Raw genomic sequence first — 26,107 nt, forward strand, 5'->3', positions numbered from 1 at the left:
AACAAGATTGGATCCTATCAGGACTACATTTGAGAGAAGTCAACACCCAAATGGATGAAAGTTATTCACTGACGTCTAGAGCCTCACCTTTCAGAGTTTTCTTCAGATGAGAGAGAAGGCCACCAAGCCGCTGCAGGTCAAAGTAATCCACCTTCCCATTGAAGAAGAGCTGAGGGGGGACATAAGCATCTGGAAACAGAAAATCAAGGTAACTCAGTACACAATCAAGGGTCAGGGCAGACTCAATAGGCCGAATGGCCTCTTTCTGCATTAGGAGGATTCTACAGTTCTAAGGTAATGGGCCTCCACTCCTTCCACAGTCAACAGCCTGCCACTCTTTGCATCAACAGGTAACAGAGTCACCGTCCGCCACTCCTGGTGCACCCACGGTCACTAGGCTGCTGCATCCTACAAGTGAGACCATGCTACTGTTCCAGTTTCTGATGCAACAATTTTGCAACACCCAATTGGAGCCTAAAACTGAACCTGCCAAAATCTAGCAAGATGTGGAGGTGCCAGCGTTGGACTGGGGTAAACACAGTAAGAAGTCTCACAACACCAGATTAAAGTCCAACAGGTTTACTTGATAGCAAAAGCCACTAGCTTTTGGAGCTACACTCATCCCCGGAGCCATCCCCACTTTTTGCCTTCAAACAACCACACAACCTCAAACAGACCATTGTCCGCAGTAAACTACCCAGCCTTCAGGAGAACAGTGACTACGACACCATACAACCCCACCACAGAAACCTCTGCAAGATGTGCCGGATCATTGACTTGAATGCCATCATCTCACGTGAGAACACCATCTACCAAGTACGCGGTACATTCTCTTGCAACTTGGCCAATGTTGTCTACCTGATAAGCTGCAGGAAAGGACGTCCCAAGGCATGGTACACTGGGGAGACTACGCAGACTCTACAACAATGGATGAATGAACATCACTTGACAATCACCAGGCAAGAGTCTTCTCTTCCTGTTGGGGAACACTTCAGCGGTCACGAGCATTCGGCCTCTGATCTTCAGGTAAGCGCTCTCCAAGGCAGCCTTCATGACACACGACAGCGCAGAGTCACTGAGCAAAGACTGATAGTCAAGTCCCACACACGAGGACAGACTCAACCGGGATCTTGGGTTCATGTCACACTATCTTAACCCCTACGGCTTGCCTGGGCTTGCAAAATCTCATTGACTGTCCTGTCTGGAGACAATATAAATCTCTTTAACCTGTGCTTAATGCTCTCTCCACTCACATTGTCTGTACCTTTAAGACTTGATTACCTGTATAGACTCGCATTCCAACCATTATTTTGTGAATTGTGTTTGTGTCTTTATATGCCCTGTTTGTGAACAGAACTCCCACTTACCCGAAGGAGCAGCGCTCCGAAAGCTAGCAGCTTCTGCTACCAAATAAACCTGCTGGACTTTAACCTGGTGTTGTGAGACTTCTTACAGAATCCAGCAAGGTCAGCAATAGGAAGTCCTATTTTTATTGGGTGTGCTGCAGTGAATCCCAGCAAGTTTTATAACCAGGTTATAGCCTGCCCGACAAGACTCACATATTAAAAGCTGATGCCTATTGTATCAAAGCTGAAGTTCTTTTGTCAGAGATGTAGGGAAGATGTGTATGTCCAAATGAAGGAAATAATGGTGGCACAGGAAGGGGTCCAGAATAAGATAGACATAAAAGGGCTAAATATGGAGCTGGTGAGAGATCATGAAATGATAATTAGATATGGGTTTCATAATAGTTCAACATAAAGTTTAATTCTTTGGAATGGATTGCAGGTCCTCATCTCTCATAACTATGAGACAAATTTTGACTGTTCGTATACAGCATTAAAGCGCTAGTCCATACCTTCACTGAGTATCGCTGATGGATTCCTCCGTCTGTACTCATCCCAGTAACTTCGCAAAGCAGCAATCAGTCGGTGCAGAAAGCAGACCATGTATTCAGGAGGGCAGATGATTGCAGGATTCTGTGAAGGCGAATAACAAATGTTTTGGCTGTTCACACAATGGGAACATTTACATTTAGAATGACAGTTCACTGGAGAATCCAAAGAGTGTTATTCCTGAATGTCTGCAAATGTTACTGCATTTACCTAATAAATATTGAATCACTGCAAATGAGTATGTTTGCTCACTGAATCACACTAGCAGTTGTTGTAACAAAGTTTAGAGAACTAGAAGACCACCTGTAAATAGATGAAAGTCACTGATGGTGGGGGGAGTAAAAATCAAGAGAGGGTTCGTGGGCTACTGAGGGCAAGGGCACACTGAAGATGGGAAAAGTAGTTCGCAGAATAGAGACCAGAGGTGTGAGGAACTTCGGTTCCACCCTGGCTAATAATTACTCACTGGTATCTCATAGTTAATGAACTGCATTACTGACGACCTCCTGATTCCTTTCCTACCCAGTAGCTCGTGGAATATTTCAAAGGGATTGAAGTATAAAAGAAGGGAAGTCTTTCTACAAGGTACTGGTGAGACCAATTCTGGAGAATGGTGAGCAGTATTGGTTCCCTTCTTGAAGGAAAGATATTATTCTGTTGGAGGCAGTTCAGAGAAACTTCACAAGGATGATCCCTGGTATGGAAAGATTGAACAAATTGGGACTCTACTCATTGGAATTTAGAAAATGAGAGGTGATCCCATTGAAACATATAGGATTCTTAAAGGGGTTTGACAAGGTAAATGATGAGACGATATTGCCCCTCATGGGGGAGTCTAGGACCAGAGCGTATAGTCTCAGAATAAAGGGGCGTCGGTTTACATTTAGTTTAGCTTATTAGTATCAGGAGTAGACTTATATCAACACCGTAATGAAGTTATGGGGAAAATCTTCTTGTTGCCACACTCTGCCGTCTGTTTAGGTACACCAAAGGAGGAATTAGCTTGACCAAAACACCTAGCCAGCACATCTTTTGCACTGCGGGAGCAAACCAGAGCACTCGGAGGAAACCCATGCAGGCACAAGGTGAACGTGCAGACTCTGGACAGATAGTGACCCAAGCCTGGAATCGAACCCAGGCCCGGCAGCTAACACTGTGCCACCCCATATGGAGATGCGGAGGAATTTCTTCTATTACAGAATTGAGTCTTTGGAACTCCTTTCCACAGAGAGCTATAGAGGCAGAATCTTTGTGTATATTGAAAGCTGAGATAGATAGATTTTAGATCAGCCAGGGAGTCAAGGATTCTTATACTTAGAAGGAATGAAGGGCACGTCCACTCTAGGAAAAAGCCTCTGACAATCCACCCTGTCTATGTCTCTCACAATTTTGTAGATCACTATCTGGTCTCCCTTCAGTCTCTGTCTTTCCAGTGAAAACAATCCTAGGTTATTCAACCTCTCCTCATCAGTCAACACCGTGATCAGACAACATCCTGGTGAACCTTCTGTGCACTCTCAACAAAGCTTCCGTGTCCTTCTGGCAGAACTGCATGTAATCCTCCAAACGCAGCCTAACCAGAACTTTATATAGCTGCAATATGATTCCCAACTCTTGTACACATTGCCCTGGCTGATGAAGGCAAGCATGCCATAATGTCTGCTTAGTCACCTTGGCCACCTGGGTTGCAACTTTTACGGAACTGTGGACCTGCATGCTCAGATCCCTCTACATTAAATTTCCGAAGGGCTTTGCCACTTACAGTAAAATTCTCACCTAAATTTGATCTTTCATCACTTTGCATCTTCTTGATTATCCCTGCTTCCTTTCTCAAACAAGGGAACAATATTGACTATTCCCCAGTCCTCTGAGACCTCACCTGTGGTCAAAGAGGATGTGAAGATATCTGTTAAAGGCACAGCCATTTCTTCCCTTGCCTCCCGCAATATCCTGGGATAGATCACATACAGCCCCAGGATTTTGTCTAACTTAATGCAATTTAGGATATCCAAAACTTTCTCCTTCGATACATTGACATTCCCTAGAGTGTTCACACATTTATCTGTCATGTCCTTCGATTTGGTGAATACTGATACAAATAATCATCAAGGATCTCACCTATTTCCTGTGGCTCCACACATAACTTTCCTTCATTGTCCTTGAGTGGCTCTACTTATGCCAAACGTGAATTTGCCCTCAAATAGCCATTCCTAATCCACATTCCAATCCGTTCCTGTCTCATGTGGATGTAATTGGCCCTTGCCTGATTAAGCACCCTCAACAGATGGCCACTCTTTTCCTTATCCATGACTACCCGAAATCTTATGGGATTATGGTCGCTAAGCCCAAAATGCATTGATCACCTGGCCTGGCTCATTCCTCTATACAAAGTCTAGTTTGGCCCCCTCCCCTGGTTGGACTGTCAACATACTGTATGAAAAAGCCCTCCTGGACATCCGAGCACTTAGCTGTAAGGGAGTCCCAGTCAATATGGCAGAAGTTAAAATCACTCACCACAACTGCCCTGCTTTTTTCATACCTTTTCAGTATCTGACTACACAACTACTCCTCTGTCTCCTGCAAGCTGTTGGGAGGTCTATAGTTCACTATAGTATAAAGGTCCAATACCTTACCTGTAATTAGTACCAAAGCTAAAAACTGCTGATATCCACCCTGTACCTACAGGCAGAAATTCTTTGGTGTTGTCACGCTCTCCAACCAATGCCACTTTTCAACGAACTGGTCTCGCTTCATATCTCCTCAGAATCTGGTTTGGATTTGTGTCCTATGTGGTGAACTCTGAACTCAAACTCAGTCAAAGCTGAAGACGTTTGCACTTTCACACATCAAAAATGAACAGTATAAAACCAAAAGAGTTCACAAAGGGCAGTGAGTTCAGTGTCTGAGGCATTTTTGGCAGGAACACCACTGTAAACTCAGCTCAGCATCAATATTTCTACACAGCCCCTCATAATCAATAGAGGAAGATTTTCATAATATTATGGTGTACAGGAGGCCATTTACCTATTGGTGCCTGGGTTAGCACTCTCTCTTGTAACCCATTCCCCCAGATCCTATTACATTCCTCCCTTTCAAATACATATCAGAATATTCATTAAATTACGTTTCTTAGAAGGTGGGCTATTGCTGCGAAGTATTTCAAGAGCAGTGTTCCACCACATCACTAACAACAGTGCCCAACTGATTCAGGCCCCCATACAGGAACAATCCAGGAAGCTAAAACATCTTCAAAATGCATCTATACTTGAATGGATTTGGAGTAAGCATTAATCATAGGCAACAAGAAGCTGCAATTTTTACATTCACTCAAACATGAAGGTGGGGCTTCGAGTTAATAACTCAGTTGTAAGAGATCAGCCTCAACAATGTAGCTTTTTTAAATGATAACGACCGGATGCTCTGTTTTTGTGAGATCGATCAAGAGATTAATACCAACGCACCACTGGGGGTAACAACCCTGTTCTTCTTCAAAATGTTGCCACGGGGTCCTTGACTTCCACCCAACTGGCAAATGAGAAGTCGGTTTGACATTGCATCTGAAAGATATCACTCTTAACACTGCACTAGAAATGTCAGCCTGATTTTTAAGCTCAAGGGCTGAAGTGGAACGCGAACGCAAAACTTCATGACTGAGGGGAAAAAGTCCTACCAACTGAGCTAGGACTGACAGATTACAGGAATTAAAAGGTGTTGGGGGGGGGGGGGGGGGGGGGGGGGGTTGTTGTGTAAATTATAAAATACATCTTCTTACAGGGGGTGGTTAAAATGACTAATGCTCAGGTCACAAGCTATTTGTGAAGCAGGATACATTACATTTTTTAAAAAGCACTTTGAGGTTTGAAGAAGAGTAATGGACATGAACAGGACAGAAATATTTGACTGGGTAATTCACATCGAGGAACTGTTAACCACTGCTCAGAGGCACTTCTGTGTCTGAGCCAAAAGTTGTGGGTTCAAGTCCCACTCCAGGACTTGAGCGCAATTATCAAGGCTCATCTTTTGGATGAGCTGTTAAATTCAAGCCCCAAGTATCCTCTTAGATGGATGTAAATGATCCCATGCCATTATTTCAAAGAGTAGGAGCAGAGATATCCCCAGTATCCTGGCCAATATCTATCTCTCAGTCAATATCAAAAGATTTTCTGATCTTTATCACATTTCTATTTATTGAGTGGAAGTTTGTATGTGTAAATTGGCTTCCGCCATTCCTACTTCACAACAGTGACTATGCCTCAAAGTACTTAACTGACTGCAATGTGGTTTAGGTTACTCCAAATTATGAAATGCATTATAAACAATTTTAAGATACATGGGTAGGATTTCCTCAAATTTTCCGCCAGGTTATCAGCAGAATTTTGGCAGAATTAAAACAGCACCAAAATTAATTATACTCAAGTATCCAAGTTCATCATCCAATTGTCTGATTCTCAGGCCCACAAACAACCATGGTGACTGAATGGGGCATTAATGACCTGTACCAGCATTGACTAGTCAGTCAATTGAAGATTCACCCTCTTGTGCTTCTTTCACTGCTGCAGATACTTTAAATAACTCTAAGTTCCATTTAAATTAGTCAATTCTGGCAGAGCAAGACACACCTGCATAGTTCAACTGACTGCTGATCACAGGTCATGCACACCAAGGGCAAGTCACAAAAGTCAAGTGAAGCCAATTAAAAAGTAAAACTCAAGAATTAAATCAGATAGTTGGACAATGCTTCACTTTCTGGCAATTCCATGCCTTTTTTGTTATGGAGGAGTTGCTGTTCCTGTGGCAACTGATTACGCTGCTTGACCGTGCCAATTCATAGGAGCGAGTGCATGCACATGTGCTGAGGACCAAATGGCCTCCTTTGCTGTAAGCTTTATTTTTATTTGTGCGGCAGCACTAAGGGGGAGTACTTCCTGCACATGCACAGAAACAGTCCTGGCTGCAGTGAATCAATCTGTGACATTGTCCAGTTGCAAATGATCAGACGTCCAGTTAAGTTTTGCAACGCAAATTGAAATTTGGTATCAGGAGGTAAATTAAAAACAGAATCATGTCAAGAATGATTGTTCCCCAAATTGTTCACTCCATTTGCTAATCATGAGTATTAACATTCTGATCAGAAATACATCACATTATTTTCTTTTCAAGTGAACTGTGTTGCAGATGCTGTCAGAAAAACATGGAGAAGCATCAAAATATGTGGGCTTTCTCCACCTCATTATTTATTCACTTTTTTATGTTTTATGAATGAACATATTCTTCCATAAATAAACACTATTAAGAAATCATCACTCAATGTAGGGTTTGAGGCCATCTGGGGTCAAGAACCCCATTTAACTATCAGACTGAACTTGCAGGAAATTGCCTCCACAAAACCTTTCCAACTTGCTTCACAGGACTTTAACCTGCTGTCACTAATCCCAATTTGTAAATCTGCGACACATTACGAATTCAACAAGTTTGCCTCCAATAACGAAGAAGGATCCACAAGGTGGATTGGATGCTCTGCAGCCACATTCATAGATCTGATTAATCAGAATCAATAAAGTAGGATTTTTATAGAGCTTTGGTGTCTATGCACATGACCCTGACCATAACCTCACCTCAGCCATGCCAAAGCAGGGCCCAGCAAATTCTGAACACATTCTCATCAATTGCACCCAAAGCAGAAATATCATGCCTAAAATTTATTGGGCTGAATGGCCTGTTTCTGTGCTGGAACATTCAATGATTCTATGTCAATATTTGAGTATAAGATTGCATGTTAAGTTACAAAGATAAGAAATCTCTTTCTTCATCTATGTGGTTATTTGTTTTTAAATGGAAAATAGACAAAGAAAATAAGCTGTTTTTAAAAAAGTGTTGCTGCCCTGTTTAATTGCAAAGAAGGAGAATCACAAAAATTTTATCCCACATAGACACCTTTGGTGATTTACTCTCATTCACACACACACAAGCAGCTGGAAAGAGATGCAAAGAGAACATACACACAGACACTTCCTTTTTTCCTAGTTACCTATCAGCATTGATTAAACAGGCTAACTTATCATAACGGGTTCAACATAGCCCAATAGCTCAGAGCTCCTGTTACATCACGTTGCTTATCTACACTGGGAGAAACTCCTTACTGTAAATGTAAGATGCAATAGAGAATGTTTAAAATATTTCATCCTTAGCCATGAGAAGTCAAGTGTGCCCTTATTTACTGCCAGAATAGACCGATGTACCTATTCTCACCATTAGATGGTATCACGGTGTCAAATGTTGTGACAGCTCAGAAAAATACAAGTAATAGAGAAATGGTAACCATTATATCTTGGAACTACTAAACATTGATGTGTTTTCAGCAACAAGACGTTATCAGGAAAAGCAGGCATTTCACACAGATCTTCATATCGATAATCTGTTGATGTGCTTTAGTTGCTAGGAAGCTACAATAGTGAATTTCACACAAAGATTTCACACGTAAATGCCTCTGGAAAAAGAGACTAGTAATAGTTTCACTCCTTCTAAACTTTGCCCATGTATGCAGCGAGTCATTTAAGCTACTGGGGTAAAGCACCACAGCTGCAACCCCATCACCTTTCGCAGAGGGGAGGATGCCAACAAGCTGTGGCCTAACTCATGTTTCATACATTTTATACAGCTCTAACTTAATCATAAAATATCATGGAGCAATCAGAATCCAGGAATTCAAAGCAGAGGGCAATAAAAGGTGCTTAGTTCCTTTCTTTAAAAAAAATCACTAGTAGCTGGTGCATAGGGCTAAGAAACTGTGGGATGATTCTTCCAGCCCACTACATTGCTCTAGCTGTGAAGCAGGCCAGGGGACTCAAGCGGAGGCTCAGCCTCCCCACTTCCTCAACACCAGCTGTCTCTCTGCATACCTTTGTATCATCTACAAATTTAGTGACCACGCCCTCAGTTCTATCTTCCAGATCATTAATATATATATGTTTAGTGAAAAGTTGTGGTCCCAACACTAACCTCCGTGGAACACCACTAGTCACTGATTGTCATCCTGAGAAGGACCCCCTTTTCCTCACACTCTGCCTTCTGTCTGTCAGCCAATCTTCTATCCAAGCCAGTACATTGCCTCTAACACCACTGGCTCTTAGCTTATTTAGCAGCCTCCTGTAATGCACCTTGTCAAAGGCTTTCTGGAAATTCAAATAAATCATGTCCACTGGCTCTCCTTCATCTAACTTCTTTGTTACCTTCTCAAAGGATTCTAACAGATTTGTCCCTTTGATGAAGCCATGCTGACTCAATTCTATTTTACCATGTACTTCCAAGTACTTCACAATTTCATTCTTAATAATAGATTCCAAGATTTTACCCACCACCAAGGTCAGGCTAACTGGCCTATAATTCTCCATCTTCTGCCTCCCTCCCTTCTTAAATAGGAGTCATGGAGGAATGTCAGCCTTTGAGCAAAGATATGAGGTACTTACTACTTGTGTGGATGGGAATAAAGGACTGCAGGGTGGATGAGCAAAATAGCCATAGCACCATGCTACAAGACACTGTTTAAAAGGGGAGAATGAAAAGGAATATGGTTGTCACAGGACAGAATAGTTAATTTGTAACACCATAAGAAATAGGAGCCATTTGGCCCATCCCATCAAATCTGCTCCACCATTCAATGAGATCATGACCGATCAGATATTATCCTCAACTCCACTTCCTGCCTTATCCCCATAACCTTTGATGCCCTTACTAATTAAAAATCTGTCTATCTCAACCTTGGAATATCCTTAACGACCCACCACCACAGCCCTCTGCGGTAAAAGGATTTCACAGATTCACTACCCTCAGAAAAAGTTCCTTCTCATTTCTGTTTTTAAATGGGCTACGCCTCACTCTGAGATTATGCTCTCTAATTCTAGGCTTTCCAACAAGGGGAAACAACCGCTCAGTATCAACTCCATTAAGCTCCCTGCAAATTCTATATGTCTCAATAAGATCACCTCTCATTTATCTAAATTCCAATGAGTATAGACCCAACCTATCCTCATAAGAAAATCCCTTCATAACCGGGATCAACCTTCTCTGGACTGCCTCCAATGCCAATATATTTTCCCTCAGATAAGGGGACCAAAACTGTATTACAGCTGTGGTCTAACTAGTGTCTTGTACAGTTTTTAGCAAAACTTTCCTATTTTTATACTCCATTCCATCTGAACTACAGGCCAACATTCCATTTGCCTTCCCAGTTACCCACCAATTTGCACACTAGCTTTTTGTGATTTATGCATGAGGACCCCCAAATCCCTCTGTGCTACAGTTTCCTGCAGTCCTTATGCACTGAAATAATATTGAGCTCCTTTATTCTGCTTACCAAAGTACATAATTATGGACTGTGTAATCCTAACCTCATCTTTCAAAGGTACTAAATTTCTTAGTACTTCCTTCCTCACTATACTTATGATGTCCAATATTTTACATTTCTCTTGAACTAGAGAATCTGCAATACTCCACCCTCTTTCGTGACGACGGATACAAAATATTCTTTTGAATCCTTGCCCAAATTTTCCAGCTCCACAAACACTTTTTGATCTCTAATAAGATAATGTTTTCTATCATTATTCTCCTGTGCTTTGTGCAGGATTTTATCAAAAAAATTTCACATCCTCTCTCTGCTTTCCTAATTTCTTCCAATTTCTCATCCACACTTTATACATCTTTCTGCAGTACGAGAGAAGACTGAAGAGAAGCACAGAGGAGAAGAGCTTCAGAAGAGGAATGATCTTTCCAGGGAAGACTGTCACAGCTGTATCATCCACAGCTGTATTGATGATTGAAAATGCATTAAAGATTCAAGATCTTACTGATGACAAAAGAAAAATGACTAAGTCCCTGCCCCCAATGCCAGGATATCTGGCAGCACAGTAGTTAGCTTCACAGTTTTCAGGGACCCAGGTTTGATTCCCAGCTTGGGTCACTGTCTGGGTGGAGTTTGCACATTTTCCCCAAGTCTACATGGGCTCCCACCCACATTCTGAAAAACATGCTGATTAGGTGCATTGACTGTGGTGACAAGTGGAATTTCACAGTAACTTAATTGCAGTGGTACAGTAAAGCTCACTTGCGCTAATAAACTTTTAAAAAATACCTTTCTTTAGGTAAAGGGGACCAAAACTGTTCAGTGTTCCAAGTGTGGTCTAACTAGTGCCTTGTATGGTTTTAGCTAGCCTTCCCTATTTTTATACTTCATTCCATTTGAAATGAAGACCAACATTCCATGTCTTCGCAGAACATTATCTGCTCCTGGACCTTTCATTTTTGCGACGGCCAGGTGCTGCTCGGTACCAGAAAAAAGTGATGATTCCAAAACTCCCGATGCTGGTATTTGTATGTATCCTGAAGATAGTCAGATTGGTGTGACAGAGGCAGATATTGTTCACCATGTATGGTCATTGTTATTTCCCTCATGCATACCTCCTCTTTCTCCTATTTTTACCAGCTGCTTTCAAAGATTTCTTTACTCTGTGATTCATTCAATAACACCACTATATATTTTTTACACTTACCTCTCTCCACCATAGAATCATAAATGTTCTAAGATTGTCCTTATATGGACTCAATGCGGGACTTGGTTTGTGGACAGACTGTAGACATACTCTGGCATCTGCTTAATAGTTTTTTTTTATTGATACTACATTGCAGAGTAGGTATGTTGCTCCTAAGCATGATTCCAATTTCTTTCGAGTCTAACATATGACTGACTGGTGCCGGTGGTACATTCGTTGGGCCGAAGGGCCTGTTTCCCGTGCTGGGTTGTCCTTTGTTCTATCTATGTGATATATTAGCATACCTCATCTATTAACCCTTCATACAGACCTAAACATCTGATGTAAGCTTTCCTTTTCGCCTCATCTTATCTTGTATGATATGACAAAGGATAGTACCGGTGCCAATCTTTACACGTTTTTGTATTTACTTAGAATTACACATTCCAATCATGCACTGCCACAGCTTCAGTCTGTGTATTTACAGTGACTTAAGTGAATCCATATAATGTACATAATTAAATGCAGTTCATATACAATTATTATTGCACACTCCTTGTCATCCAAGAGGCTATGTTTCTTTGTGGAACCATATTTGTCCTGAGCTTTCACTAGCTCATAAAATCCCTACAGTACAGAAGGAGGTCATTTGGCCAATCGAGTCTGCACGGACTACAATTTCACCCAGGGTCTATTCCCGCAACACCACATAGTTACCGCGCTAATCTCCTGGCACTAAGATCTATTTAGCATTAGCAATCAACCTAACCTGCACATTCTTGGACTCCTCTCTTCCTGCCTTTCGCTGCTCTGTTATTGATTTGCCTTCTGTAGCAATTTCCAGTCCACCAATGTTAAATCAATTCATAACAATAATATTGATCTTTCCCCAACTGAATAAGCTTTACTCCTGGTCTTGGTCCTTTTCCATCACTATTCTAAATGAGCTATGATCACCACCAATATGCTTTCCCATATGCCCAACTTTACTCCTTAAAGCTAAATCCAGTCCTGATCCCTCTCTTGTCGAGGTTGCTGTTATTTGTTTAAAATGCATTCAGGAAAATTTCATTTAAAAGAATTCTGTGCGCTCAATACCTTTGAAACGGATTCAAATGAGTTAATATTACAGTATTTTTTGGAATCTCCTAAAATGATTGCTCTACTTTTAAATCTCAGCAATTTGTTTACATATTTTTCCTGTTGCCTGTTGAGGGTCATTGGTGTATACTCAGCAGTGTCATTGCCTCTTTTCTGTTCTTCAGTTCAACCCACATGACGTCACTTGTTGGTCCTTCTAGGATATCATCTCTCCTCAAAAGGTGCAATTTTTTTAACCAACATTGCTAACTTTTTTAATCCCCTTTCTATTTTGTTCAAAAATCCTATAAATAGGAAATGATTAGCTGCGGTTCCTGCTATTCTTCGAGCCTAATTGCAGTAACAGCAATTATATATTTTCCAGTTATCAACCCCTCAGCCTACATGCCTTATTCACTAAACTTCTTGCATTGAAATATATATCATTTTCAACAGCCAAACTCCTTTATTTCCTCTGCGTCTCACTCGCGCTTACTGATTTTCTGCTTTTCATTTCCAATTTTGCTTTCTGCCTTCTGAATCAATGCTCAGGTCCCCATCGTCCTGCCAAGTTAGTTTAAGCTTTCCTTGAAAGCACTCGCAAATGTTCCTACTTTGATATTGGCTCCTGCCCTGTTCAGTGCAATCTGTTCAACTAGTGCAGGTTCAACGTCCCCCAGGACCTGTCCCAGCGCCCCATGAATCAAAGCCCTCTTTTTCTGCGCCATCTCTCCAGTCACACACAGGAGGAGGATAGTGCAAATCAATCGCACATAGCACTGACATAATCCTCTCATCACTGCACCCATGAGGTCCCGCTTAGTAATTTCTTTCCTCGTGCCCGAAAATCTACTTGCAGGACTTCATCCTTCTTTCTCCCTATGCCACTCATACTACTATGGCCCACATGTGGCTATTCACCCTCACTCCCTCGGAATGTTCTGCAGCTGCTCAGTGACATCCTTTATTCTGGCATCAGGAAGGCAATCTACCATACACAAATCGTGTTTGCAAATACAGAAACACCTGTCTGCTCCACTAACTGTTGAATCCTGTGTGACTACACTGCTTCTTAATCCTCACCCCTTCCCCCGCCACCATATGTACAGCTGAGCCATCCACAAGGAACTGAAGACAATGGTTTCTCTTTTCCCAACGTTTACTTGGGGAAATCTTTGTTCATCCAGTACTGAGTGTTGGAAAAGCAACTTACAAATTTGAAGCAGTGGAGTGGATCAAATAAGTTGGTGGGTTTGGAAATTGATGTGTTTTTGGCTGATGTCCCTGAAGGTCAGCATAAAAATGACCCAAAAGGAGGCAGTCAAGGAAATCCCAAATTTTGTTATGATCTGATTAGGGACCAAGAACTTTTGTTTTAAAGTTGACAAACTTAGAAATCTGTTACTTACTAAGAGAATAAAGCCAAAATATTCCACAGTTCTAAACAAACAAGAGAATTTTTACTATACAAAAGCCGTCAAACAAGTAACACTATTGTATCTTATACTCTAATATCCAGAGTTAACATTATGTAAACATGAATTAACAATCAAACTGTGGGACAAATACAGCACAAACCTTACATTAAAGGGCAGACACAGTCATGACCAGTCCCCCAAATTTGCTCAGTAATTCACCCTAGCGTCAGTGAGTCACAAAAATTCTTTAAAGCCCTATCTGCCTCCCAAGAGGTTTCAGCTTCTCCCTTTCATAAAAAAGGCTTTTATTTCCCCTCAACAGCCACTCTAACTCAGATAGCACCAACCTCCTTCAATCTCTTTCCCCGGGTCCCACTGAATTCCCGAGGCTGCAGCCCAGCATCTAATTATCAGCATCATATCAGCTCTCCACTTACCCTGAGCAGAACACCACTGATCCTTAGTTTTCCTTTGCCCCAATAGAATCACAGAATCCCTGCAGTGCTGAAGGAGGCCATTCAGCCCATCGAGTTTGCATTGACTGTCCAAAAGAGCATCTTTCCCAGGACCTCACTCAACCTATCCCCATAAGCATTTACTATGGCCAATCCAGTCACTTAAGAGTTACTCAGCACAGAAGCAAAATTAATACAAACAAAAGAAAACTGTTTTTTCCGTTACACAATATTAATAACATCACAGTGTTCTATTAGGGCTCATCATAAATACTCACCCCTCGATTGCTGGCATTCTCCTGTAAAAATTTTCTAAACTTATTGAGGAAAATGTATCTGGATGCCTCGCTCTGAAATGATAAGATTTAAACATTTTACTGTGTTGAACTAAACTTCACAGCAACAAACCAATTGGCCACAGTCTCAGTCTGCAAATAGAAGTTCCAATTCCTGCTCTTGAGAGCTTTACAAATTCCCCTGTAGGCGAATTTCAGTGGACCCAGCTTCAGATTCCATCACCAATGCTACCCATTTGTATATCAACAATATTAACTGTATCCACTCACCACTGCAGAAAGCCGAGGGGCGTGGGCAGCAGGAGAGAGGCATATACGTTCCCTCTGTTGGGGCAATCTCAAATAAAAATGCTACAGGCTAAAAATTTAGATCCAGGCTCATTCAGGAGTGAAATTGTGAAGCTAATGGTTTTATAAATATATGGAAAGCTTTGAATTAAAAGGATTAACTGAAATTTTCAAGATTGACTACAATAGGTGCGTGTAACAACAGACATGAAACACATGTAGATAAACAGCCTCGATCTAACACAGCAGGTTCAAGGAGCTGAATGCACCACTCCTGTTCAACAATAAATGCAAATAGCCAATTCAATCATATTAGTGATGCTGAGTCACATGGGAATACAGACATTGGACAGTAAATTTGACAGCAAATACAAGCAGCAAGCACCGAGTTGCAGGTTTGTCTTCAGGTAGTGGGTTGCTTGCCTGCATAAAAACAGCACTGGCAGGCAAGGTTAAGTGAATTAATGAGAGGTCATCCAAAACTGAAGCACAAACCTGAACTGTCAGCAAAGTCATGAACTAAATTACTGCTGTGTTCCTATAATGTGCATCTCCACACACAACACCCTTTAGACAACAGTCAGCTAGCAACGATTAACCGCTGCTGTTCCTGATGCACGATTTATGTTCCTTTAAGGGGTGTGTTTTGAGGCTGTCCCTACAGATCGTATGTTTCCTGAGAACAGCCATTACTCACCGAACCCTTATCTTTGTTGCTGAGAAATAATTTCAGGATCTGAACCTGTAGCTCTTCCACAACTGCAAAACAAAATCAAAACATATCAATGGACGTTCTGTATTGCCTGTGCCCATCAATGCACATCAGAACATGTCCAGTTGTAACATTTCTCATCATTAACAATTACGCACATCAAACTTCCATATGCTGCTGGTACTGTCCAATCTACCATCAAGTAATACAGATTCAAAGTTCCCACATTTGATTTGGAGTTAACATTTCTGTCAGGCCAGAGAAACAGATGGATTGTAGAAACCTAAATATGAACAAGATCACAATGATGCAGCAGGGACATGACCAGTGGAGTGGTCTCCCCAACATTTCTATGAGTTCTATGATTCAGTGCCCTTATGTGGTCAAACCAGAATGTTTTCTTTTAAGTCATTAATTTATGTCTGTTATGATTAGTCATCCACTAAATATGGCAAAGTATCACAGTAACATGGAGGGCGCATCTTATTCCAGGAAGGCCATCCTGAAAACTTCTCAGCTTCTGTGCAGAAAATGTAGTCAACTGAAGGAGCTCCAACTCCAAGTTTCAGATCCTGAGCAACAGCTGCAGTCACTGCAATGCATCCACAAAGCTAGGAATTAGAGATAGTACATTTCTAGGGATGGTCACCCCACAGCTTAAGAGTATGCAAGCAGAGGGGGAAAAGCTGACCACCTGACAATCAAGCAGGATAAGGCAGATAACACAGGGGTGTGCATCTCACTCTACAACAGTACCAAAGAGGGAAGTGGCCAGATCCAAGATCACAGCACCATGGGTAACCCAACTGTGGAGGGAGGCCTGGGTGTAAAGCAATAGCAATAGAAGATTTAATTGATGATTCATTTGGTGTACAAGGTATAGAAAGCGTAGAGTTCTTAAACCATGGTAAGAAGTCCAACAGGTTTATTTGGTAGCACGAGCTTTCAGCATGCTGCCCCTTCATCAGATGAGCGGGCAGCGCTCCGAAAGCTGATGCTACCAAATAAACCTGTTGGACTTTAACCTGGTGTTGTGTGACTTCTTACTATGCCTACCCCAGTCCAATGCCGGCATCTCCATATCTTAAACCATGTTAAGAGGAATTTTTTTAGCCAGTATATAGCAAGCCTAACAAGAGAAGAGGAAGTTCTAAACTTAGTTTTAGCAGATGAAGCAGCTGATACAGTGGAAGAGCATTTTAACGGCCACGGTCCAATTCAATTAGATTGAGAACCTGTTCTGGAAAAGGATAAAGATCTACTAAGAATAAAAGTTTTAAATCTGGGAAGGCCCATTTTACTGAACTGAGATGCAATTTGGTTAAAGTGAACTGGAAATAACTACTTGAAGGCAAATCAGTGTCAGAGCAGTGAGAAGCTTTCAAAACAACATGAAGATGGTTCCTAGCAAATGTGTTCCCGCAAAGAAAAAGGATGGGACTCCCAAATCTAGACCCACCTGGATGTCAATGAACACAGTGGGAAGAATAAAAAAAACAGAAAGCTTTGTCAGATGTCAAAAATTCAACTGCGCAGATAGCCAGAAGTGGAGCAGCAAGTGAAGGGGTGAAGTTAAAGAAACTTTGGAAAGCAAAGAAAAACCCGACGATGTATAATAAGCACAGAGAGTCTGAAAATAACTAAGCAATAAATCATGCTCATGAGAAACTAAAAGGGTAATCTAAGGAGGAACGCCAGAGCATACTTTTTAATGAATGCTTTGCACCTGGTTCCACAAAGGAGATGGACAAAGTAGAGGATGAATGTGAGAAACATTGACTGGGATGAATGTTGTGAAAGAGTAATTAATGTGTTTAGCATCATTGAAAGGAGATAAACTTCCAGGCCCAGATGAAATATATTCCATGCTGATCAGGGAAGCAAGGTGAAAAAAAAATCTGAAAATCATGAACTAATAATCTGTGGCTGCAGGCGTGATACCAGAGGATGGCTAATGTTGTTCCATTATTTAAAAAGGGAGGAAGGAATAGAATGAGCAATTAGAGGCCGGTCAGCCTAACCCCAGTGGTGCATGAATGGTTGGGGAAAAAAAATCTGCCAGTATAAATTGTCATTTAAAATCTGCCTCCTGTAGTAGCCCCCAGCATCTCAGATGTCAATCTTCAGCCAATTCGATACACTCCACATGATATCAAGAAATGTTTAGAGGCACTGGATACTGCAAAGGTAGTGAGCCCTAGTAACATTCCAGCAATAGTACTAAAGACTTGTCATCTAGAACTTGCTGCTCCCCTAATTAATCTCTTTCAGTACAATTACAACACTGGCATCTACTCAACAATGTGGAAAATTGCACAAGTATATCCTGTACACAAAAAGCAGGATAAATCCAACTCAGCCAATTACCGCCCAGTCTACTCTCGATCATCATTAAAGTAATCGAAAGGGTCATCGACAATGCTATCAAGCAGCACCTGCTCAGCAATAACTTACTCAGTGGCACCCAATTTGGCTTTCATCAGGGTCACTCAGCTCCTGACCTCATTGGTTCAAACATGAACAAAAGAGCTGGATTCCAGAGGTGAGGTGAGAGTAACAGTCCTGGATATAAAAGCCGCATTCGACTGAGTGCGACATCAAGGAGCCCTAGCAAAACTGGAATGAATAGGCATCGAGGCAAACACTCTGCTGGTTGAAGTCATACCTAATACAAAGGAAGATGGTTGTGATTGTGGTCAGTCATCTCAACTCCAGGACGTCTTTGTAGGGGTCCCTCAGGGTAGTGTCCTCGGCCCAACCATCTTCAGCTGATTCTTCAATGACCTTCCCTCCATCATAACGTCAGATGTCAGGATGTTTGCCAATGATTGCACAATGTTCACGACTCCTCAAATACTGAAGCAGTCCACATTCAAATGCAACAAGATCTGGATAATATCCAGCCTTGGGCTGACTAGCGGCAAGTAACATTTACGCCACCCAAATGCCAGGCAATGACCATCACCAATAACAGACACTCTAACCACCGCCCCTTGACATTTAATGGTGTTACCATCACTGAATCCCCCGCTGTCAACATCCTTGGACTTACCATTCATCAGAAACTCAACTGGACTCGCCACATAAATACAGTGGCTACAAGAGCAGGTCAGAGGCTAGGAATACTGCAGCGAGAACTCACCTCCTGACTCCACAAAGCCTGTCCACCATCTACAAGGCACAAGTTAGGAGTGTGATGGAATACTCCCCACTTTCCTGGATAGGTGCAACTCCAACAACGCTCAAGAAGCTTGCAACCATCCAAGACAAAGCAGCTCGCTTGATTGGCTACATATCCACAAACATCCACTCCCTTCACCATGACATTCTGAAACAACAGTGTGTACTATCTAATAATGCATTGCTGCAATTCACCAAAGGTCCTTAGCACCTTCCAAACCCATAACCACTTCCATCTGAAAGGACAAAGGCAGTAGATATATGGGAACATCACCACTTGCAAGCTCCCCTCCAAGCCACTCGCTGTCCTATCCTGGAAATATATTGCTGTTCCTTCACAGTCGATGGGTCAAAGTCCTGGAATTCTCTCCCTAATGGCATTGTGGGTCAACCCACAGAACAACTGCAGCGATTCAAGGCAGCTCACTTTCACCTTCTAAAGGGCAACTAGGGATGGGCAATAAATGCTGGCCAGCCAGCCAGCGACAACCATATCCCACGAATGAATAAAAAAAATTAATCACAAAATCTATGTCAATTTAAGGGAAGGTAATACCTGACCACCTTGAGTCAATTTTCAAGGAAATAACAAGGAGGATCAATGAGGGACTTGTGTTTGATGTACTTCACAGAGGCTTCAGTAAGGCTCTTGACAAGGGCATATGTGGCAGACTCATCAGTAAATTAAAAACCGATCAGGTCCAAGCAAAAGTGACAAGTTGGAACTAAAAGTGGCTCAGTGACAGGAAGCAAAGGGTTAAGCTCAGAAGGTATAGCATTTGGAAGGCTGTTTCCAGTGGAGATTTGCAGGGTTCAGCATTGTATCCCTTGTGTTTGTGGTGTATAGCAATGATTTCAAATTAATTGTAGGCAACAGGTTAAGAATTTTGCAGCTGATACGAAAATTGAACGTGGTTAACAGTGAGAAAGAAAGTTGTAGATGGCAGGAAGATATCAATGACTGGTCAGGTGAACAGAAAATGACAAAACAAATTCAATCCTGAAAAGTATGAGGTAATGCATTTGGGAGGAGCAAACAAAGCAAGAGAATACACAATAAATGGTCAGATGCTTGGAATTGGAGGAGATTTACAAGAATGTTGCTTAGAAAGGACAATTTTGACCAGAAGCAAAGATTGGATAGGCTGGGCTTGTATTCCTTGGAACAGAGAAGGCTGAAGGAAGATTTAATTGACGTGTATAAAACTATGAGGACTCTAGGTAGAGTGAATAGGAAGGGCCCACTTCCATTAGCACAGAGCTCAATAGCAAGGGCTAAAGGTATTAAAAGTAATTGGTAAGAGGAGAATTGAGGAGTATTTTATTTCACCCACAAGGTTGTGGTGACTGGAATTCACAACCAAAAAAGTGTGGCAGAGGCAGAAATAATCATTGTATTTGAATCCCACCAAGGCAGATAAAGTTTGAATTCAATAAAAATCTGGAATCAAAAGTCTAATGATGACCATGAAACCACTGTCGATTATCATAAGAACTCATCTGGTTCATCAATGTCCTGTAGGAAAGGAAAATCTTCCACTCTTAGTTGGTCTGGTCTAGACCCACAGTAATATGGCTGATACTCAAAATGCCTCTGAAATGGTCTAGCAAAGGCACTCAGTTCAATGTCAATTAGGAATGGGCAATAAATATGGACCAACCAGCAACATCCACATCCAATGAGTGAGTAAATAACAATAATTGGTACCAGTGGAACACTCACTCAACAATAATCAGTGTCCATAGAACAGTCAGCACCATTGGGAGCAGAAAGGAAGACAATGTAGCAATGAAAATATTTAAGTCCAACAAATGGCAATGCTGACCAGGCAGCATAAATATCATCAGTACAAATTCTCTGTCCTGTATCAGATAAACTGCTAATGTTTTCCACTGGGACAAAACAATTCATCACAACTTAATCAAATCTCGTTATCCAAACCTGACGCCAAGTGCTTAAATTGTAACAAGCAATCGAAAAGGATGTTTGGCGCTGAATAATCTTTGTAGTCCCAAAGCTGGGAGTAGCTGCAGAAACAAATAGCAGTGCGGGTGAAGTAAGGTTTTCTATGTTTTCAATTGGCAAAGACTGTATAATATTCATGATGAAGAATTTCCCAGCAGTCCAACAAATTAAGAAGTAATTATGATTTGACTGCACATTATGGCTTAAAGCACTCACTGCCTAACATGATTATTATCTGTGTGAAATACATTAATAGTGCTCAACAAATCAGGGTTTGTGCAGTTAGTAATTCAGCCTTACCATGGAGACAGCTGAAATCTACATGACCCAATGCTGTTTTATAAAGTTACCCTACATTACAGACCAGTTGAGGGAGCAGATTTTATTCTGTTTCCTTAATCATAGAATCCCTACAGTGCAGGAGGTCGCCATTCAGCCTACCGAGTCTGCATTGTCACTGGATATTGGCCCCAGCCTAGAAGGAGGTAAATCTGTCAGTGCTTTCTCCTAATCACTGTTCAAGTCGAGAAATTTGAATCATCGATATTCACGGATGAGATGCCTGAAGATTGGAGAGTGGCAAATGTTGTGCCTTTGTTTAAAAAGGGCTGCAGGGAAAAGCCTGGGAACTACAGGCCAGTGAGCCTCATATCTGTGATGGGTAAATTGTTGGAAGGCATTTTGAGAGACAGGATCTACAGGCATTTAGAGATGCAAGTACTGATTAGGGACAGTCAGCATGACTTTGAGAGTGGAAAACCACGTCTCACAAATTTGACTGAGTTTTTTGAACGGGTAACCAAGAAGGTAGATGAGGGCAGTGCAGTTGATGTTGTCCACATGGACTTTAGCAAGGCCTTCGACAAGGTACCGCAAGGTAGTTGTTGTATAAGATTAAATCTCATGGGATCCAGGATGAAGTATCTAAATGGATACAAAAGTTGTGGAGAATTGTTTTTCAAACTAGAGGCCTGTGACCAGCAGCGTGCCTCAGGGGTCAGTGGTGGGTCCACTGTTGTCATTTATATTAAATGATCTGGATGAGAATATAGGAGGTATGGTTAGTAAGTTTGCAGATGATACTAAGATTGGTGGCATAGTGGAAGAAAGTTATCTCCAATTGCAACAGGATCTTGATCAATTGGGCCAGTGAGCTGACGAATGGCAGATGGAGTTTAATTTAGACAAAATCAAGATGATGTATTTTGGTAAATTGAACCAAGGCAGGACTTACTCAGTTACACAGTACAGGGGAGAGTTACAGAACAAAGATCTAGGAGTACATGTTCATAGCACTGTGGGTGTACCTACAATACATACTACAGTGGTTCAAAAGAGGTCTCATCACCACTTTTTCAAGGGCAATCAGGGATGGGCAGTAACTGGGTGTGCCACCAATACCAACATCCTATGAACAAATGAAGAAAACTTATAGAGCCATAGAAAATTACAGCTCAGAAACAGGCCTTTTGGCCCTTCTTGTCTGTGCCGAACCATTTTTTGTCTAGTCCCACTGACCTGCACTTGAACCATATCCCTCCACACCCCTCTCATCCATGAGCCCATCCAAGTTTTTCTTAAATGTTAAAAGTGACCCCACATTTATCACATTATCCGGCAGCTCATTCCACACACCCACCACGCTCTGTGTGAAGAAGCCCCCCCCCCCCCCACCCCCCAATATTCCCTTTAAACTTTTCTCCTTTCATCCTTAACCCATGCCCTCTGGTTTATCTTTATAAACAACTGCTGCTCAATTATGTCTTGCAGTCAGTCAACTGCTATTGGCTCATTCACAGATGAATTTGATTCTACCTTTGTGTGCACTTTCCAACACTGGACAGGAACCAGGAATCCAAAAAAAAAGACTTGAGTTCAGTTGTGTAGCCTCTCTATTACAACCCTGACAGAATATATCATGGGCCATCAATAAAATCTTGTAACCTTTAACCTCCAGAATATCAGCAGAGCCTTTTGACCTCAAGACCATCAGTGAAACCCTGTGGCCATTACCCACCATAGAGATTAGAAATTAAAAGTGAAAAGTAATGAGCAACTGCTGTCTACGAAGTTAAGTACAGGTGAGGGAGGATATCTAGCTCATCCATCTTAATGGCTTCCCCAACACTTCAATGTGCTTTGGGCATTCACTGTCAAGGTCCCCACGTGAAGAATACACTCAGAGGTACTGACATTCATGGAACTGTCCTCAGCACCTTTGATAGATTAAGAAATGATTAAAAAAAAAGTAGGAAAAAAAAATTCTCTAGGCAGTTGGAAATAACCTGGCATTGGTTGCATTGTCAGTGATAGAAGCAGTGGAAAACCCTTTACAGATGTCCTCAAAGCATCTGTGAAAATGTCAAACATCCTCAAGAGTCCCTGGCTTATGACCAACCAAAATAGAGAAGATTCATCCAAGAATTTTTTCCAAAATGCACACAGGTAAAGTCAAGGCAGAGCGAGCGCACAAACTTCCAAATAACTCCTGACTAACCCTCCACCTAATCTCATACTGCACACTGATTGGTCTTATCAATGATCTCAGAACCCATCAAATTGGGGCAGAAACAAATCACCCTCAGTCCTGAAGGACTGTCTAAGAAGTTCTAAGTGCACTGTGGAAATTACTCCATCTTTCACATTCTTCACATGCTTACCCTCAATACGTTTCTTTAATCGCTGACAGCCACGCTCATAGGCCCGACGTCTCAGCCTCTCCTCAGCACTTTCCTCCTTCACCTCTTTGCCCTGGAAGAAAGTGAGGATACCGTCTTTTAAAATTAGGAAACCATTTGGAAACTTTTCACCCAAACTGAACCTATTCAAAGAGAGTTTGTTCACTGCCAAAGTGCAAAACACAAAACAAAGGATCTCACCTCCTTATCAAACCTGGTTGGCCACCAAGTGGTTGGAATAAGTTCCTCTAACCCTGCTTCCTCCACTCGAAGAGGAGTCTTAATGAAAAAAAACACCACTGATCTTAGCACATCAAATGTAACCTTGAGTTAAGGGCCAATGGAATGCCAGTTCTTAAGATAAACTAGAAGTTATCACACCAAGTTGTCCTCCCTTCAACCCCTTCCAATCTCCAAACTCTACACCTCTTCTCCTCTGCGCTAACCCATTTCATCTGCTCCTTTCAAACCTCAGTCAGAAAAAGAGAACAGTTCAGGCTAGATGACAGCCTTGACCTCTGTGGCCTTTGGTACATGAGAATGAAAATGTCAGAAATACCAATCATTAGAGGAGGAGGTTCTTTCACAGAGGTCAACACAACTTCAAGCTCAAGTGAAATTTATTAGACAAGCATTTTCCATTTGGCAGTTTACCTGTTACATTAAGAGTCATTGGGTGTCAGCGAGTGTTGCTAAGTGTTAATCAGTGCTAAGTGTTAATAAACATTAAAGTACAGAGTAGATTTTAAGGGAGGACAACAGAAGCTAAGCATTCTTTTCAAAAATAAATCAGATACAAACAAATACAATTTTTTATTTAACTCAAAGATTTGTCAAACAAGTGTATTATAACCAATCCCATTAGAGGTTACATTTGAAAAAGCTAACCCCCAATGTCACATGGATATATGGATCAGACAGGTGATCAATTACAACTATTCAAAAAACATGCCACAATATTTCTTCCTAGTCACTGAAGCTGGCTTTCCCTTTCTGTACATTGGCAAAATTAATGAAACCATTAACAAGCTATATTGTGTTTTTGTCAGTAGCATGCTGTACTGAGATTTTTAAAGATACAATCCCACTATGCTCCATTCTTTTGGGATAAAATCCTGAATAAGTAGCCGAAACTGATACATAACGTCACTAACAATAATCCTCCATTCTATCACTGGCTTTCATTCAATGTTCACTCATTGATAGAAGCAATATTTCTAATATCCTTTAGATTGTGGCTTCTTCTTCAAAATTTCCGTGTATTTAGTGATCAGCAGTTTGCGGTGGTTCATTGGCATTAATGTTGAAGATTTTATGGAATGGTAACAACTAACTTTTCACTTACCTTCCATGGCATGCCCAACTTTCTCAATTACTGTTACGGGGTCACAGGATGGTACAGCAATCCACACAACCTACCTAGATTTAATTGACTCAGATCTAAAAACCATCATGATCACCTCATTGGGGAAGGGCCGAGCACTTCCCAAAAACACAGATGGAAATTTTGAGACAATAATAGAATACTGTTATCATGTTCCAGCAGCTATTTAACACAATGGCACAAGCAAAACCTTTGGATTGGATATTGATCTGCCTGCTCAATAAGAAAACAGTGGATCAAACATCTGAAATAAGCGGTTTATATTTCATACTTTTTCTGTGCAAACAGCTGAGCAGAATAAAACTGACGAGTGCAGGTGAATTTAAAAGGATATAATACATTATTGAGCAGATATTTCCTGGTTTTTTCATGCTTCAGAATGGCTATGCTAAGGCGCAAATAGTGGATCTGCAAAGAGACACAAAAATCAACTGTTAGCACACTGAAATTTGATTCATAAAATGAAATTGTGACCCAACTTCTTGGTGCCAGTCTCCGAATTATCCAATTAGTTCCATTTCTCTGACTTTTATCCATTATCTTTTTTTGTTTATATTAATGCATTTCTCTTTCAAAAGTCAAGAAGCCTCAAATTTGCACAATTTCAGATAACATATGCACCACCTAATGGCCATACGTTATCAATAGTTCTAACATCAGCCTTTCATTGCTGATTCATTGACCCAGTCAAAGATTTTTTCCTTTGCATCATACAAAATCCTTCATAATTTTGAATAGCTCAATTAGATCTTCTTTTAATCATACCTGATCTATTGAAAAGGAGCCCCAGTTTTTCCTCATAGCTGAAGCCAAGGAAGTTAAGGATGGTATCAAATTGAGTGAAAAGGGTGAACAATGCTGTGAAGATTAGTGTTAGACCAGAGATTAGGAAATATTATAGCAAAAGATGACTAAAATGAGAAATTAGAATACAAGAGCAAACTAGCAATAAATATGAAAGAAAGTAAAATCTTCTATAAGTTTATAAAAAGGATAAGAGCAGCTAAAGTAAATATTGGCTGTTAGAGGGCAAGACAGGGGAATTTATAGTGGGGAAATGAGAAAAGCCAGCGACATGGAACAAATCATTTGCCTTCACAGTAGAAGATGCAGAAAACAACACAAGAATAGTAGAAAAGCAGAGGGGAAAAGGAAGGCCTTAAAACAACACAACTAGAGCAAACAAGTCCCCTGGACCTAATGCCTGCATCCTTGGCTTTTAAAAGAAATG

The 26,107-nt window shown here is 41.2% G+C and overlaps 1 protein-coding gene across 1 annotated transcript in view; it reads right to left on the bottom strand.

Moving 5' to 3' along the window:
• The window catches only part of rnf123 (ring finger protein 123), a 394,669-nt gene that overhangs the window by 288,632 nt on the left and 79,930 nt on the right, over positions 1-26,107 (bottom strand). The window contains exons 15-21 of the mRNA XM_080184629.1: positions 25,216-25,284; positions 23,694-23,816; positions 23,475-23,565; positions 15,654-15,715; positions 14,651-14,722; positions 1,859-1,979; positions 88-189 (exon numbers count right to left, since the gene is read on the bottom strand). Coding sequence (XP_080040755.1) covers positions 88-189; positions 1,859-1,979; positions 14,651-14,722; positions 15,654-15,715; positions 23,475-23,565; positions 23,694-23,816; positions 25,216-25,284 — 640 coding nt within the window. The remainder of the gene's footprint in view (positions 1-87; positions 190-1,858; positions 1,980-14,650; positions 14,723-15,653; positions 15,716-23,474; positions 23,566-23,693; positions 23,817-25,215; positions 25,285-26,107) is intronic.

Source organism: Carcharhinus amblyrhynchos, chromosome 3, assembly GCF_965287045.1.
Source record: "Carcharhinus amblyrhynchos chromosome 3, sCarAmb.v2.hapA, whole genome shotgun sequence".
Classification (NCBI taxonomy): Eukaryota; Metazoa; Chordata; class Chondrichthyes; order Carcharhiniformes; family Carcharhinidae; genus Carcharhinus; species Carcharhinus amblyrhynchos.